At 41.8% G+C, this 17,504-nt stretch overlaps 1 protein-coding gene across 5 annotated transcripts in view; it reads left to right on the top strand.

The window, feature by feature from the left end:
• The window catches only part of znf385a (zinc finger protein 385A), a 55,020-nt gene that overhangs the window by 20,688 nt on the left and 16,828 nt on the right, over nucleotides 1–17,504 (top strand). For 3 of the 5 annotated variants that reach the window (XM_076877985.1, XM_004558752.4, XM_076877986.1), the window contains exon 2: nucleotides 11,916–12,067. In XM_076877985.1, coding sequence (XP_076734100.1) covers nucleotides 11,916–12,067 — 152 coding nt within the window. The other 2 variants (XM_004558753.4, XM_076877987.1) reach the window with 2 other exon arrangements.

Genomic DNA, 17,504 nt, shown 5'->3' with positions numbered 1-17,504 from the left:
TTTTGTCATTTTGCACATACAACATTAACTTTGGTTTCTTTTTTAGTTAAACCTTTTGGATGAGTTGGACTCCCATTTGCCTTCAGAACTGCCTAAATTCTTTGTGGCTTAGATTCAACAAAGTGCTGGAAACATTTCCCAGAGATTTTGGTCCATATCGACATGAAAGCATCACACAGTTACTGCAGAGTTGTAGACTGCACATCCATGATTTAAATTATCCACACACATTTTAAAGGCGCTCGAAATCCAATGACTGTGGAGGCCATTTGTGTGCAGCCAACTCATTGTCATGTCCGCAAAATCAGTTTGAGATGATTTAAGCTTTGTGACATGATGTGTTATCCTGCTGGAAGCAGCTGTCAGAAGACGGGTACACTGTGATCATAAAGGAATAGACACGGTCAGCAACAATACTTAGGTAAGCTGTGGCATTTAAATGATGCTCAGTTGGCTGACGGGCTCAAATGGTTAACATTTCATCTAATGTTCTGTTTTAACTTTAGTGAGCCTGTGCAGACTGTGCCTAAATGGACAGTTAGTGTCATGTGATTTCCTGATTAGAGTAAATATATGCATCAATGAGCAGTTGAACAGGTGTACCTAATGATGTGGTTAGTGAATGTATTGATAAGCATGAGCTTAAAATAAATAACTTGAAAAAAGAAGGAGGGGCCACATGTATAAGTCATACCGGACATGCAAGCCTTACATGAAACATAAGCATTTACTGTTAGACAGCATGATAAATGCTTTTTATTTCTATTTCTTTTGCACATTGATAAAGACCTTTATTTATTGACCTTTTTGGATAGCTCTCTCCTGAAAAGCAAAAAGGTGAACTTTTCTGCTTGATAAATTGATGTGTATGTTGGCAAAAATATAATTCTACCAAACTGAAGGTAAAACCTCTTAAGCGCCTCACAAAGGCAAAGAGGATATTGTACAACTGATGAGCAAATTGATTCAGATACATATGCCTTGCCAGGTTACCCTTTAATCTTATGGCTCTCCAATTGGAAGCCAGTGTTGCTCATCTCCAGGTGTCCCTGCTACCCTGTTGTAGATTATGATTGAACACAGCTACAGTAAGGTGTCGTCACATGTCAGCGTGAATGTTTGCTTCACAAGTCTTTTGCTTCACAGGGACGAAGCTCTGATGTAATTCAGCTGTCACATTTAACAAGCATATTGCACCACATTCAGTGTCTGATATCCTCATTACTCTCATTACCATACTGCTTTGGATTGCTTCTCAAAAGCCAAGCGCTCCTTTTATCCATAATGCGCTTTGTTTAAGATCTCTCCATGGAGGTGTGATTCATGGATGCTCAGTTCCTCTTTATTCATCATGCATCAACACTAAAAGAAGAGAGGCAAGTTTGTGTGTGTGCCTTTTGTGCTTCACATTTCTATAGACCAAAGATTTATTATAGCTAAGATCAACCTGAGCTCACTGAATAATGCATCACCTGCTATCATGGAAAAATATGCTGAATATGTCTCAGCTGAGCTTAAAGGTGTGGAAGTGGGTATGAGAAGTGTAAAGCTCGCTCTCGACTTAGCTCGTAAGTACGAGACAACCAAAGGAAAGCATTCCTCTCAGCTTTGACAAACGAGCTGGGGTCTGGTTCACAGAGGTTTCCCTTTTTCATAAAGTGAGCACTGCCATGGGAATTAGCATCCATGCGGGGTGTTTTTGTGTGGCCAAATTTATATTAAAAATCTCTTCAAGAACTTTTTCAGCTCAGCTTTTTGAATTTCAGAATTTCAATTTTATGCCTAAAATTGCTTTGTGGCTTGCCTTCCATATCTGACTGTAGTTGTGGGGTGATGAGTTCTGATTTAAACAAAATTGTCATTTCTCGACCTCAATGACAAATGACATTACAGCAGAGACCCCAGAGCACTTAAAGAGATTGAGCCGTGGTAGGATTGCTCAGAACTGGACAGAGAGCCGCGTGTTAGAGGACATGCTCGTTAGTTATCATATTCATAGAAATGGCACTGCAGGCCTGAAATGAAAGCAGCGCTTGTCAACCTCATAAAGTATCCTCCCCCTCTCTATTAGGCTGATAGCATATTGCCCTCCATCCTCCTTGGGGAATGGAAGTCGTTGAAATAGAGTGGCAAACACAAGCAGGGGCACATTATGGTTGCTGCTCCTCAAACACTGCGGCTATATAGTGTTTAACTCCCAGCCTCCTCCTTCCTCCAAGCCATCATGCCTCCTTCCTTTCTCTTCCTTTGGGGTGGGGGTCTAATCTCAGAGAGAATCTCGTGCTTTTGTCGATCTCCTCCGAAGTGTATTTGGGTTGATCCACCTGTTTATTGTTGAGTGATAGAATTCCATACCTGAGGGCACTAGTCTCTGAGCGGTGCATGGGAATGAAGTCACAGGCTATTGTTCCACCTGGGTGTGTGACTTGAGCCCTGAACAAGGGAAGAAAGGGAGGAGATGGGGTGGGGGTTGGGTGGGGGCTGGGTGCCATGGAATAAATGGGAAAATGGGAGCAAGGAGGAAAACAACAAACAGCCAAAGACAGGTGGAGAGAAGGGAGATAGAGGAGGTTCATGCTCCAGTGTGCTTCCTTCCCAGAAGAACGCCATCTTGTCATCCTGCCTTCTGTCCCTCCTCTCCCCTTTCTGCATAGGTGTAAGCGGCTGTTAAAACAGTAAATTAGTCTTTTTCAAGAGACACAACAAAGCAATGCCCCCCTCTCCCCCTCATCATCCAGCATTCCAACAGTCCATCCATCACTGACTCAGACTCTGCCTGCAGCTAGTGATACTCAGATGCATCTCTTCTGGACAGCAACTGTGATCATCTTACTAGCCTGACTTTTGGCAAGGGAGGAGCATTCATTACAAAAGAAAACTATATGAAAAAGATAGAAACCTGAGAAAGAATGAGAACAGACAGCAGAGAACTTGAAGGGAAGCATGGAGGAATATAGAATCTCAGAATGTTCTCTTAGCTTTTATAAAAGTGTTGAACCTGTTAAGGTTTGATCTAATTGCTCACATTCATGTCACAGTTGTCAGTTACAACTGACCAAATACAAAATGCAACTGTACAGTATTTTTCTTTGTCTAATATCTTTTGATGATCAAACATGACTCTGAAAGGATTGTGACGAGCTTCAAACGATGGCAGCTTATAACATCAGTATAAATTCACAACAGCTGCAGTGTATAATGGAGGGTTCTCAAATAGTGAAAACCCCTTAGAAGCTTCATATAGTCCATATAAAACAGCATCTTTGTAAAGCTAATGTTCATGTATACAGGCAGAAATTATTTAAGACTGACATTTGGTGGCTTTTTATGAGAGATCCAGCAACATAAAATATTTTTGGCTTATTTGTAGAAGCCTAAGTTCTACAAAAAAGACTGAAATTAGTGGAAGCAAACTGCTGTGCTTTGCATTTGCCATTAAAGGTGCTTAAGCATTTAGAGTTTAGTTTAACTGCCCTTATTTGCATCAACACAGGTGATTTTATACTTTTATACAAACTTCCCAATCATTACTCACAATTAAGTGATGATACTTTCATTTTAAGTGAGGCTGCAAAATATTGCACCAAGCATGTATTGTATGTTTTTGTGCCCTTGTTGAACTGGGCCTATGGCTTAAAGTTAGAAAATAAATTCAAACTGATTCCCTGACGAGGGCAGCCACACAGAGTGTGTGTTTGCACATAGAGTGTTTGTGTGTTTGCTTTATGCTCCCATTTTGACCCTGTGTGCCTTGTCTCTAGCTTCTGCCTGTGTTGAATTGCACAGCAGTGTTCGCTCTGTGTTCTCATCATCCCTGGCTGTCCCCTCCCATTAACCCTGACAGCTATTCGTCTGTCATTATTGACCTCAAAACAGCACAAACCCTCACTGTCATCGCAGACACTCGCATACACACACACATAGACAGACATGCACAGACTACACACTTGCTATGCCTTGCCCTGAAAAATCATTTTACGCTTGTGCTATAGTTCAAGTTAAATTACATAGCCCTTTTTATGACTGTTGAGATAAATATCACACTGGAATGCAATGAGTCTCAGGCCAATTCAGACTTATTTTCATTAAATCAGTTCCTCCTCCTGCCCTGAATGGTTTGGTGCAGGTTGTAACATGAGAACCAGCAAGTGGCTACCCCACCAAAGTGTTTCATTTTAAGTGCCATCATTGATTTAAGGTGGAACCACACAAAAACTGTATATTAATCATGTAAAGTAACAGAGAAACATCATTTTATTGGACCACCTTTACTGGGAAATTTTTTGGGAGATTTGACTTTCTAAAGCTGATGAAAGCCCTAAAATATATACACTTAAAGTCCGTGTAGATAGATAGACCATCCCACTTGATATTTGTTCACGCATGTCTATATCAGTGTGTGAGTGCCTCTATCTACACATACCCTGCAAATAAACAAAACCCAGTAGCCTCCAAAAGTTCAGTTTCCAGCAGGAGATTTATCTGAAGGATTAAAAGGGTGTGCATCTGCTTCTGTGGATCAAGCACGTGCACTGGCCCTTGTACGCATTCTGGGCAATTCTGGACACTGGGTAACACTGAGTTGTAGATTGGTAGCTAGAGGTAGGTAGGGATCTCAGATGCAGGCTGTCTTCACCTCATTCCATGCCATTATTTTTGCATTATACCTCCTCCCCTAGTGCCCATCTTTCTTCTCTCCATGACTCTTGGAATCCCCAGTCAGCTCCTCTGCGTCTAACGAAGAGACAGACTGGCAATTAAATCCTCCCAGCCTTGATTCAGCTACTTAGAAGAGATCAACGTGGGATCTTTTGGGGGGCTTTTTAAGGCCTGCCACTGTCATATTATCTCAATAGGGTGTCATTACCGTCCCATCCAGGCTATCATTAAGCACAATATTCCCCTCTGGGAGAGCCGGAAGGTTTACCTAGCTGTATATCAAGTATGTCTAGTGCATGTGGGATTTTTTTTTCTGAGGAGAAAATATGTGCCCGATTTTATTTGTAATATTTTAAAGGAAAGCTTGGCTTTCAATAGATCTTGAGTTCAGTTCCCTGATCAGATTGGAAAAGACAAGGCTTTCTGTGTGCATTTGTGTGCTCAGGATGTGGATGATGATTTCCTGTTTGTTTGTACAGTGACCTAAAACTGCATGTAAAGCATGGATCACTCAGTGGAAGCTAGTTTAACTTTGTTTGACCTTCAAGTTGCTGGCATTTTTTTTTATTTGAGCCACTCAAAATAAAACCATGCATGCTGCAGCATGTACTTTTCTTGTACTTTGCAGTGCAATTACAGTAAAAATGTGAAACAGCTCTTCTCCAAATTGGTAGGTTTGGTTAAAAAAATCTAACAGACCTACAATTAGCAGAGAAAATTTAAGCTTCTGCCACCAATGCAGAAAAATGTACACAAATATGCTTGAGTGACTGTTTGTGTGTGTGTGTGTGTGTGTGTGTGTGTGTGCTCATAACTCTCTTTCCAGTGTATTTTGTATTCAAGACTGAGGCATGTCCTAACTGATACCTAACATTAAAGACTTGGAGAGCAACCACTGTATCCCTTTTGCAGAAACTAATGACTCAAATTGTTTTTTTACGACCTAACAGGGAACACATCTCTCTTGTCAAAGACAAACACACACAAACATACCTTACATGCAACGTGAACACAAACAGAGAAGCCTACTCTTATTTGTGGCAGTGAAACAAGTTTCAGCTTCCCCCGCTTTCCCCCTGCATAATCCTCCTATTAAAGCGTAGCATAACACCAGCAGTTCCAGGCAGCAAATCAAACAGATCTTAATCTCCGTCCACCTATCTTGTGTGAATGTATTAACCTTCACAGGAAGCTAGAAATTAGCAGAGGCTTGATGTGACTTTGAAATATTCCGATTCACTCAGCAGCACACTCTGGTGGTTGCTTGCTATCAAAACTGCTTGTGTTTTCCAAGATTTTGCATTGTGACATGCGGACCCCTATACGAGCCTTGCTGCATTCGGTGCAGTGTCCAATGAACCACATTGCTACCTGTCATTCACACTGTGCGAATCCATAATTCATTCCTAGCGCCAGCTGTGGCAGCTATCTGAAGGACGGATTCTGCTGGCACAGCTGTCTGTGAAGAGAGCATCGACAGGTAGACAGAACAGGATACAGTCTGTAGCAAGTCTCTTGGGGCTAATGAACTGTACAGTGCTGCAAAGATTTTGAGGTGACAGTTGACATATCAGGACAAACCTGTGTTACAGGTTGCAGAAACATTGCCTGTTTGTGTGTGTATGTGGACATAAAGGTTTCCTTCTCTATGAAGGACACCGCTTTAAACTCATGGACACAGGTGACTCAAGGGGAATTATGCCCTTCATGAACCAAACAGGACATTCTTGTGTAAAAGTGGGTGTTAGACAAAAACTACATTCAGTCTTTTAGAAAACTGTATGTGCGCATGTACTTGTTTCTTTGATGTGCATTGGTTTGTCTCCTGTGTGTGTATGAATCAGCCATCTGTAGAGTGCGAGTGACTTTTTTTTTCTTTGCATTTGTTCAGGGCTTTTGGCCAAGCCTGTGATCCTGTTGATTGCGCTTATGGTCAAGTGAAAGCCAGCCACAGTGTCCTGTTGGGACTGAGACTGGAACAGGAATGGATAAGGGTCAAAATTTCATTCTTTCTCCCCTTCTTATACCCCGTGCCCACTCTCTATCATGCTCCCTCCATGGCCTGTAATGAATTGGCTATTCTTCCAGACCTGGGCTCAGCTGTGTACAGCACAAAATTCACACTGAGCTGATCATAAGGCAAACAAGGAAGGAATAAGAGTAAGAAATTTAGAAAACAAATGGAGACAGATGAGCAGCTGCTGGTTGCACGCTTTAGCCCGTATGGGATATGGAATTGTAAACTAGCCTTGATCCCACATTAGCTTCACAAATAGTTAAATAATAATAAGATTGTTATTAAGGTCACTACACTCTCCTCTTTACTGGTTGTGAAGACAGTTGTCCATCTGCAGTAAATAAATCTGCTGTGAATTTGTCCATTTTCAGGCAGAAATCATCTTCTGATTCAGTCAGACTGGACTGACGAGCATTTATGGTCTGTGGTAAACTCAGAATCAGAATGTTTTATTAATCCCTGATGAAATTTTGTGGCCACAGTTGCTCCAAGACAATAAGAACAGTTACTGACCAAACTTAATCGAATAATACAGTATATTACAAGGTTACAAAATATAATAAAATAGCTCAATTATAAATATCCCAGTATATAGCACAAATTAAATATATATGGTTGAAGCCGAGTTGCCCCTCTTATCAAACTTTTGGAGCTCTGGTCTCTTGTATTCATGTCGCTGAATCAGAGTTCTTTAATCTGAGAGCTTAATGCGCTACATGCATACGATAGGTAAATAAAATCACAGTTCATTACTGAATTTACTTTTTCACATAAAATGTTGAAATCCCAAATTATTTTTCGTAGTTGTCATGGCATGACATTGATTTCAGGCAGCTGCTATGCATCCAGACTTACCAACACATCTGTTGGTTATATTCCTGCATCAAACATATCTGCGGCACTGATTATAATCAGTGCCGCAGATATGTTTGATCTTATATATAAGTTCTTATGTCTCTGTTCCCTCTGGGCAATGAGGAGGACAGGTGCCAGCTTCAGATCCCCGCAGAAGGGCAAGTTGGCATCCTCACTGTTTCCACCTCCTTCTCCCTGCCCCCACTGCCAACAACCCTGGCACATCTGTGGCCGTCCAGCATGGCTGGTGCCAACTACCCTGTGCCCATTGTTCTCCCCTGAATGCATCCAACGCCCATGGGAAAGAAGGCTGAACACAGCGTGGCGCAATCTACACGGCCTGTTAGATAATCTCAAGACATGAAAAGATTCTCTTAGCCTAGATTCTAGAAACAGCTCTTTGTCTAGCAGAACGGGGGAAGGAAAACACACGATGGTGTTTTCTCCAAAGATTCTTACCAAATCAGCTCTATTTCTTTTCTCTTTTTTTCACATGCGTTGGAGTAAACAAAGCTTTGTATGAGCTTAGTATCACATTTTATGTTCGCATTTTACTTTTATTATATGTAAAACGCTGGTTATCGTATGAAAATCATCACCCTTAAGCATGTTTTCCTTTTTGATTCACCGATTGCTCGAACTGATTTTGAAATAGCTTCTGTTCTTTTCACTATCTTTACATTAGTGTACGGTATCATCATTTTGGGTGGGGGAGGCAGGATCAGGAAATACAAAAGAAAGGCAGTAACCACATTAATTTGCTCTGATCAACCATCAGTTATGTGTACTTGTATTTTCAGTTTTGCCTCCACTTGTTCAACCCCAAACAGAAACAGCTTTAGGGATTAAATGTGTCACATGGTGAAGCAGGAATGAGGGTCATTTATTAGTGCGTATGCATAAACAGACTGGTATTTACATAGCACCTTTCTGCTCTAACTGAGCACTCAAAGCATTTTTTTTTTGCTACAAGCCACATTGACCCATTCATACAAACATTCATCTAATGCTTTTTTCTATGCATTTAAGCATTTCTCTAACTAGCATGCATAAACTCACATCTGATGTATGAATGGGGGGCAGTTCAATATCTTGCCCAAGAACACTGACATTCAGCTACAGGAGGAGTCGGCGTTACCTGCTGTTGTATTTATACAGTGTAAGCATGGGTTTGTGGCCATTTTTAGTATTGGCACATATAACTACTTGGAGTGGTGCTTATTTTCGTGCTGTCTCTTGCCCTCAGTACTGTTCATAACCTAGACCTAACTCGACATTCTAATCAAGGTACAAAACTCGTGATGGTCCTCACAACAAGTGAATAATAAAGGCTCATATGAAGATAAACTCTTCAAAAAAGCCTGCAAATCCAAGCCTTCTGGCAGCGTCCCACAGGCTGTTTATGAGCTCTGATTATGGCCCCTGTTAGCCTGGTAGGATTCCTGGCATGTCAGAGGGTTTAACAACATCCAAATCACTGTCTGAGTTCTCTCAGCTCTTCCAGGCAGCCCTGTCTGTCAATTTCTACCACACATACACTCACACAGAACGGGCTCCAACAGCCACAAGGGAGTACTGAGGAAGGGAATATCAGACTACAGTGAGCAAAGATCCTGTTTTGTCATCACTTACTTTTGCATGCTGTAATTAGTTTTACTAATAACAGTACACATAACAGTTCTTTGATGAACTGTGAAGGCCTTTTGCGATTTAAAGTAAATTGATTTGTTTTTCTTTTAGTCATTTAAAGGGTAGAAAACGCTGTAAAATGCCAGTCACAGACAGCCAAGTTGCTTACTCTGTTTGTCCTCCTGTCTACAACAAAAAAAAAATTATATATGTGTAGTATTTGCATAGAAGCCATTAGAGGAGACTTCTTGTTATTACTCATTTACAATTTATTGTTTTATCAGCTCTGACTTCATTGAAGTCTGGTCCGTAAAAGCCAAGTGGGAGCACTTAAACACATGCACTTGTTTACACACTGCACATAAAATGCCCATATGTTTGCGAAAATGCATTTGTGCACTTGCCATACTCCTGCACCATATAACAATTTGTTCAGTTAACATTGTAAGGAGATCCCCAGAGAGAGATTAAATTAATGGGATAAATATATGGTGCAGCCACACTCTGATTTATGCACGCTGACAAACACACATATGTCTTGGGCTCAAGGGCCAACTGCTCTTCTTGCTCATGTCTGGTCCACAGCTCCATTCACTTCCTCGGATTTCAGCTCCTTGTGCTGCTGCAGAGACGCGTTTTGCCCTCCACTCAGCCAATCTCTCTGTAAGCCTGCCAGACACTGCCTGACCCGCTGCCAGTAACGGTCTCAGTGTTCAAGGACAGACTCGCTGGGGAGCTGCAAACATTACTGCTGTGCAATTTCAGCTAACAGAGTCTCACTCCATACAAGCAAAACACACATTCACACATGAACTTGTACAAAGATGCTAAAGGAGACGATGTATTGAGACACGGCACGACGCCATGATAAATGCAGTGAAGAATCATTGTATTAGTGATGCAGCCCTGATAGGGGACAAACTGGCTTCATCAGTTACTTCTAATCCTCTTTCATCAGAAGAAGCTACATTCACGAGGAGTTTAGATTAAAGGGTGAACTCTGCATGTTTGCAAGTGTACATATTTAATTAGGAAAACTAAAAAACCTGTCAGTTTTTTTAAACCTAATGTAAAATGAAAGAGTTTAAGATTGCTGAGTCAGACTGCACCAGCTGGAAAACCAGCAGGCAAGAAGCCTCAAACTTGTTTCACATGTTGTAAGAATAATTGTGTGGTTTTGTGCTTTCATACACGTGTTTGCATGTGTATATGTTTGGTTTGTTTAGACTAGAAAATTTAAATGCTTAACTAGAGGTAATGATGCAGTCCTCTGCACCTCGAGGCCTACAGATGCGTAGCAGAAGGCAGCTGAGACAGCACTTTCACTCCAGCCCGACAAAGTCAATCCCCCCCGCTCTCTCTTTCTTATCCCTTTCTCTCCCACTCACTCTAATCCAAACTTCGGCGACTCCATCTGGTAACATAGTCTTCAAAGCAGCAGTCATAATATTTTCTCTGTTTACATTCAGTTGACATAAAGCTTGATGAAATCGCAGAGGTGTCAAATAATGCCCAAATTAGCATGTGGAAGTGTGGAGGAAGGTAGAAAAGCACTGCTGTGGAAACCACGGTGAGGGATGGCAAGTAACAGAGCAAAAAAAGTAGCTTAGAGCAATCCCGAAAAGGAGAGCGGCAGAGCTTTAAGTCTCGGAGGAATTTGAAAGCCATAGAAATCCAGTTGCGGATATTAAGAGGCTTAATCTAAGAGCTTGCTGAGGCTGAGTTTTGCTGTTTGGGCCCCATCACTATCATCCTTGACAGAGGTTAGAGAGGAGACGAGAGGGAATAAGGAGGAAAAGGAAGAGAAGCCAGATGGGAGCAATGGGGAGAATAGGAAACTGCGTATCATTAAGGCAGCCTCACATGTTTCTTATAGGCGAATTAAATATTGCGTGTGTGTGTGTGTGCGCATGTGCATGTGTATCTCTCTGTGTGCAAGGGTACCCTTGCAGTAGTTTTCTTAAGTGACTGCGTTTTTCGATTTCTTTAGAAATCCAGCCAAATGAAGTATGTGGTACTTCTTCTTTCATTCATACTATAATTAGACTCAACTAAGTGATCCAGCTGTAGTGCACAACACAGGATGACATAAAGCAGCGCTGCCTGAGATGGAACTCATTATCATCTAGCTGCAGATGTCTCCCAGGAGAGGAGAGAAGAAGAGAGCACACTGGCAGACAGGTGGATAAGAGGAATCCCCTCTGCCTCTGTGGCATCCTTTTCTTCCTTATGGCATTCCTGTTTCGGGGATGTGAATCATTCAGTCCACAAAACCCTCAACATCATTCCATATGTATTAAAGCAATGTCACACTTTGTAGATTCAGTCTTGCCAACACGTCTGGAAAACCAGAAGATCTGTGCAGCAATCAATGAAAAGCCCTTAACTGACCAAATGCATCTTTTTTCCTCACTGTGTAGAAACTGTATGCTTCTATGGGGCGTCACATAGCTTTGTTCTGTCCACAGAGAGATAATTGCTTTTGCAGTGAAGTTATACATTATTGTGCATTTTGGAATTCACCTGCACCTTCCAGGAAACAACTGTACACAGCCTGTTATAAAAAGCACATGTTTTTGTTGTTTTTTCCCTTCCTCTCTCTGTCTCTTGCTTTAATTTGTATTCTTTATATCACCTAAAGACACTGTTTAAATTCTCTGTCACACATTTGAGTAAACACACCCCGGAGCCTGGGCTCATGAATGCTGGAAAATACCGTGCATACTTATGTATCTCTGTCTCTTTCTGTGTTTAGGAGGCATCAATCGAGCTGGGGCAGCAGTGCCGACATTCTTACGGACCCCCACAGTGATCCAACCCCACTTGGACATGAAGCCCTTCCTGCAGTTCCCAGTGGAGACCCCCCCTCCTCCACACAGCATGAGCCTCTTCCACAACTTCAATACGGTAAGAGTTGCTGCAGACAACAAGCACAAACACTGCAGCCTTTTAAGTCATCGACTCCAGCGAGAAAAACGCGCGACGCAAAATTGTAAATGTTGTGCTGGGTGCTGGAGGTTACCGCTGTTATGCTTTAACTTGCACTCTTCTCTACGTACAGTTTTGAATGCAATAGTCAGCTTTAAGATATGCTGGAAACAGGACTATTTTCAAAGCCGTAAAATCGTAGCCATATAATTAAAGAACAGTTTTAAGGCCATCCCTATAACTAACAACATCAAACGCCGCAGTTTGTTTGATGTAATATTTTTTTTCTTTTAAAGGAGAGGAGGCTTCTTGTTCCTTCTACCTCAGGCATTTAGATTAGACCATAGAGACATTTACCATTTCACCAACTCAGCATAATGTGGCACCTGCTCCTCCAGACTCCGCTGAACAATGTCAACACATTTCTCATCAGCAATATGCAAATTCACTGAACTGTATATGTACTCTACTGGGGCAATGCTATTTGCGGACCATGGCTTCAACAGGGTTATGTGTCACCCTGGTATATTTAGCTGCAGTCTGCAACAAGACAACATAATAACCTTTCACTAATTGGAAATATCTGGCATGAGCTTTGACTATGCATGGCCCTACAGGGATTGTAACAGGAGTCCAGACACTCTTAAACACATTTTAACAATATAGTCATTTTAATAGGCCTCACCATGACATAAGTGGAAGCATTTTCACTACCAAACTGCACTACACCCAGCAGACATGCATTAATTGAGATACTGAGATTATGCAGGCACTCGGTTTCCATTCTGGCCTCTGTTAGCGTAGCCCTAAAATCATTCTTGCTTGATTTTATTTCCTGTCTTGCTGCCTCTGCAACACTCCCTCTGGACTTCCTCTCACCTATTCTGTAACGTCCATCCGCTCACCATCCTCCTTATCAACGAGTCAACTAGGTAGGAAGGCCCACAGGGACACTGTGAATGTTAATAGGTGTTCCTGCTGATGACTGCGAGGTAACCGTTAGTGCTGTTTTACAGCTCTGTGGCCAGGAGATGGGGCCATAAGAGAAGCTGTAAGGGCATTCTGACCTTACAGCGTACTCATAGTATACGCAGCACATTCAAAAGCATGAAGAAATGACTCACTAATATATCACTGTTGGTGTTTGCAAGGAGAGCTTCTGTTGCCTGAAGTGTATGACATAATCTCACATTTTATTAGATATGCGGCATGTATGTGGTGTAAATATGCTGCAGATATGAAAACCGCTTTGTTTGCCCCTATATGAGGCTCTGTTTTAACGTTTTGCTGGGATATCCTAGCTTTACACTTTCCCAGAGTTTATTATGTTCAATGTAGTGCTGTGAAGATGAGTAAATTTATACAGGAAGATCTAGAATAAGAGAGTAAGTGTCCACAGCTCCATTTAGATCTTATACTGTTTTGTTTTGGAGGTTTTTATATGGATTGTTAGGCTGAACTGGGGCTATTTCACATAACATTTCAAGTGCTTTTGATGTTTCCTGGCGCTTTTCTGCACCATTGCACAGTAACACATTATGATCCACAAAATATCTCAATGAAGGTACAGCACTGCAGTGAGCTGACAGCTAGTTGTTCCATCATTCTGCCTTAATAAGTGATCTGTGCTGAGTTTGTACAGCCTTAATGAGGCTCTACTTCACATTGAGGGTTATTAGCCCCATAGCGGAGGAATGGCCTCTCCTAAAGCCATATACAGCTTTTAATAGTCCTTTAATGTGATTTGTCCTCCACCTGCCTGTCTCGTGCAATGTGCCTGTAGACAATGATGAGGCTGAATTATTTATCTGCATCAGCTGGTACTGATACAGACATAAAACTGCTCATAAAACTCTGAGTAAAACTCAGAGTTGTGTTGCCTGCACTGTTTGCTGAAGCTACACAATCACAAGACTTCTTGGTCCAGTATAATCATGTGCAGTTGTTGAATCTTAACTACTATATATATCTTTTCTCACTCTCCCCCTAACAAAAATAATTGTAGTACAGCAAGACATGACTAATAGCTCATTATCTAAACAGTACACATTTATGTTTTGTCCAGCACCACATGTGGCCCTGTCATCACTTTGGTGTGAATATGTCACATCCAATAAATATTTGTCTAGCTAGAGTTTCATGCAAGTGTGAGTTCTGGGTTTGTGGGGGAGATGCCGGCTACAGTGGTGGATGACGACATTCGATGGATGGTGTGAATTAAAGATGGGAATTGCTCTGCCTCCTCCAGTTCATCAGGACTGTAGGCCTTCCACTTTATCATTTCCTTTTATCAGTGCTCGCATGTTTTTCTAGCAGCTTGAAAGGACACGGCTGTGGCGCTCTTGTACACCTGAGTCACATGTGAACCTCAGCTCTGGCTCATAGGTAGTAAAAACAAAGCTGAACTTACACTGAAAACCTAAAGGAAGCCTAAACAGCAAAGTCAGGAATCAAGAAGTTGATTAGCTAAGAACCTGACCTATGAGCATAATTGATAAAAAAAACTGTTATCAGTAAATTATTATCAATATCCATACCAAGGCTATTCAGCACTCCTAGAAGAGTGAGAGTTTGGCAGGAGGAGAGTAGGATACATAATCCTGGGTGCACATGGGCAGACTGACAGACCATGGGGAAGAGAGGGAGAGGGAGAGAGGGAGGAGAAAACTGGAAAGCAGAGAAGGAAGTGCATTAAAGTGGAGTGTGAGGCAGAGAGGGAATGTAGTTGAGAATAGAGGAGGAGGAGACTGAAAAAAGGGACAGGCACTTGTTAGGTCATGTGTTGAAAAAAGAAGTAAGGGAGAGATTTCTCTTAAAGCATCTCAAAAGAGAAGCAGACGGTGTGCTGAAAGGAAATAAAGATATCGCAGCTACCAATGCTTCACTAGGCATAAGCTCAGTTTTTGTGAGCTAGTCTGTATTCAGCATTGACCACCTACCAAACAGGCTGAATGAGTAAGGATAGTGCACCACAAGCTCTGAGCCTTGCACATGCTGAGACCCAAACACATACCTCGGCCAGCAGTACACACACAGGAGGACCAATGCAGCTCCAAGCTTCTACAGACAAAGAGGAGATGAAGGTAAGTACCTAAAATTCAAAGAGCTTGTCACATTTTTGTCGGTCCAACTGTGTCTTAAACTGGGCCAGCTTAAACGTAATGCTGAATTTGTGCTTCAAAGGCTGTTTTCGTCTGGCACAGTGTGGACCTTACTGTGACTGTCACAATGGCTCTACTGAGAGTCATGCTGTAGTGCACTCTCCCCTGGTGGGTTTTAGCTGATCAAACGAACTAAAGAAAGACTAACTAAGACCGAATGGAAACACAGTAAAGAATGGGAAGAAAATCAGAACTGTAGAAAATGAAAGATGAAAAGAAACTGTAGAACAGAGGATGTTGGTGAGTTAGGACGTGTGTCATTGTGCAGTGTTGGATGATGCTTGGGTGATATTTGAGTGTTTGGAGTTTTAAGGCTGCATGGAGCTGTTGACATGACTGCCGAGTGATGCTAAAGTCAGCGGTCTGCGGTCTGTGTGCTTTGCTTACCTCACCACATTCACACAGCTCCACAATAACATGAAGTTTCCATTATTTTCCCAGATAAATGTAAACTTTGTAATATGTTTGATTTCTATTTTTTTATGAGAATGTACAGTTACAGTTATGGATGTTCACAAAATTATACGAGCGAGTTTTGGAAAATCCCTCTGCAGTTACATCATAGTGCTCTCCTCCTATTTCATGAGAACATGTTTTGGAGAGCGTTTGGAGAAGAGGCCATGCGAGCAACATTCCAAAGACATTTGCTGGCAGCTGGACTGTGTTTTCAACAGCTGAATTAACTGGATGGGTCATAACTGACCCACACCCAGACTGGTGGAATGACTGCGGAGAAGCCCATGATTCATGCGGTTACGCCACCAGGCAGGTTCAAATTCTTGCTAAACTCTATCTAGTCTGGGTCACATTATGGACACTGAGAGAAAGAAATTTTTCTACACTTTGGAAAGATTTGATAAAACACAGTGTCACTTTTTAAAAATTAATAGGAAGCTTAATGCAGTCCTGGTGTGGAAGTTTGTGCTGGCTAAAGCTTAGTTCTTGTTGTTTAGATGTTCACACAGTAAACATTTGTAATTGTTCAATATATCTTCCACCCCCACCCCAGCCCTCCCCATTAATCTGTCCTCACAGCCAGAGCAGCAGAGCTTTCTTTATACAGTTTCTTGGGAGAGAAACAGAGACAGTGTTGGAACGTGGAAAAGAGATAAGCATGCTTGATGTGAGGATGTCCAACTTGGGCCTCTTTCTCTTTCCCTCCAACTCTCTACTCTTCTTTTTCTCATTCGCTCACTCATTCTCTCCTCCAGATGGTATGTTTCTGTGCCTTCCGGCCACAGCTGGGTGGCTGAAATGTCTTGAGGCTCCTCCCCTTGATCTTTTATTTTTCTTTATTTTTGCTTCTTTTTGTTGGGAGTTGCCAAGCAACGAGCACTGTGCAAAAAACAAACAAACTTATTTGAGTCTAAGTAACAACAATATTTGTTTAAGCCCCTTCTATCCTGTCCTTCACTCCTCGGGATGTTGAGCTGCTTCTATATTGGATGAGACTGTGCCTCTCAGTGTAACAAGGCTTAAAGAAAAGCTTAGTAAATAGTCCAAAATACAGTAATGAATCAAAAGTGAGTTATTTTGCATCTGCCTGGCACTGCATTATGCTTTCATTACTCTTGGTGGACACACTTGAACGTTTCCTCGCTGTCTTTTGAATTCAAAATACAAAGTTTTGTATCCTTTTGTTCTTCAGGCCACGGATTTTTTTGCTTCATTCTTCTTGCATACCCACGCACTGCTACATCAGTCTTTGTTTATGATTGTTGCTTACTTTAGCTGTAGACAGTTGTCTGAGGCTGAAATATAAGCCAGCCACTGAATCCAGAGTAATGCTAAGGTCAACCAACAGTGATTGCTTGATAAATTCGGCTTCAAACACAAACAGTCCAGTACGGGCCGGGTCTTTTGTGTCTGGGACAGAATTTATACGGGCAGCTTAACTACTGAGGGCTGCTAAGCAAGTTAGTTAAATTTATACAAGGTGCTTAACACCACAGAGATGATGGATGTCCCAGCTGAAGCAATTAGCACAGGGACAGTATTATACTACAATGTAGTGAGGATCCAGAACCATCAGATTCCTAATCGTGGGGATGCAACAGGTGTCTCGGTTGTAGCAACAAACTGTCAACACTGCTGACCACTGTTTGCTGAAGTGAATTACAGATATCATCAAACAGACTCTGCAACCGCTCTTTAACTGTGAACCTTATGCATTCTGCATGTGGTCATTTTGGTTTAGTCTATTGCACGTTATGACAGCTTGGCCCATTGAGCTGTGGCACCAGTGTGAATTATAG

Source organism: Maylandia zebra, linkage group LG20 (genome assembly GCF_041146795.1).
Source record: "Maylandia zebra isolate NMK-2024a linkage group LG20, Mzebra_GT3a, whole genome shotgun sequence".
NCBI classification, from domain to species: Eukaryota; Metazoa; Chordata; class Actinopteri; order Cichliformes; family Cichlidae; genus Maylandia; species Maylandia zebra.
The sequence above is the reverse complement of the archived record's forward strand: the minus strand, read 5'-3'. Positions and strand labels throughout refer to the sequence as shown.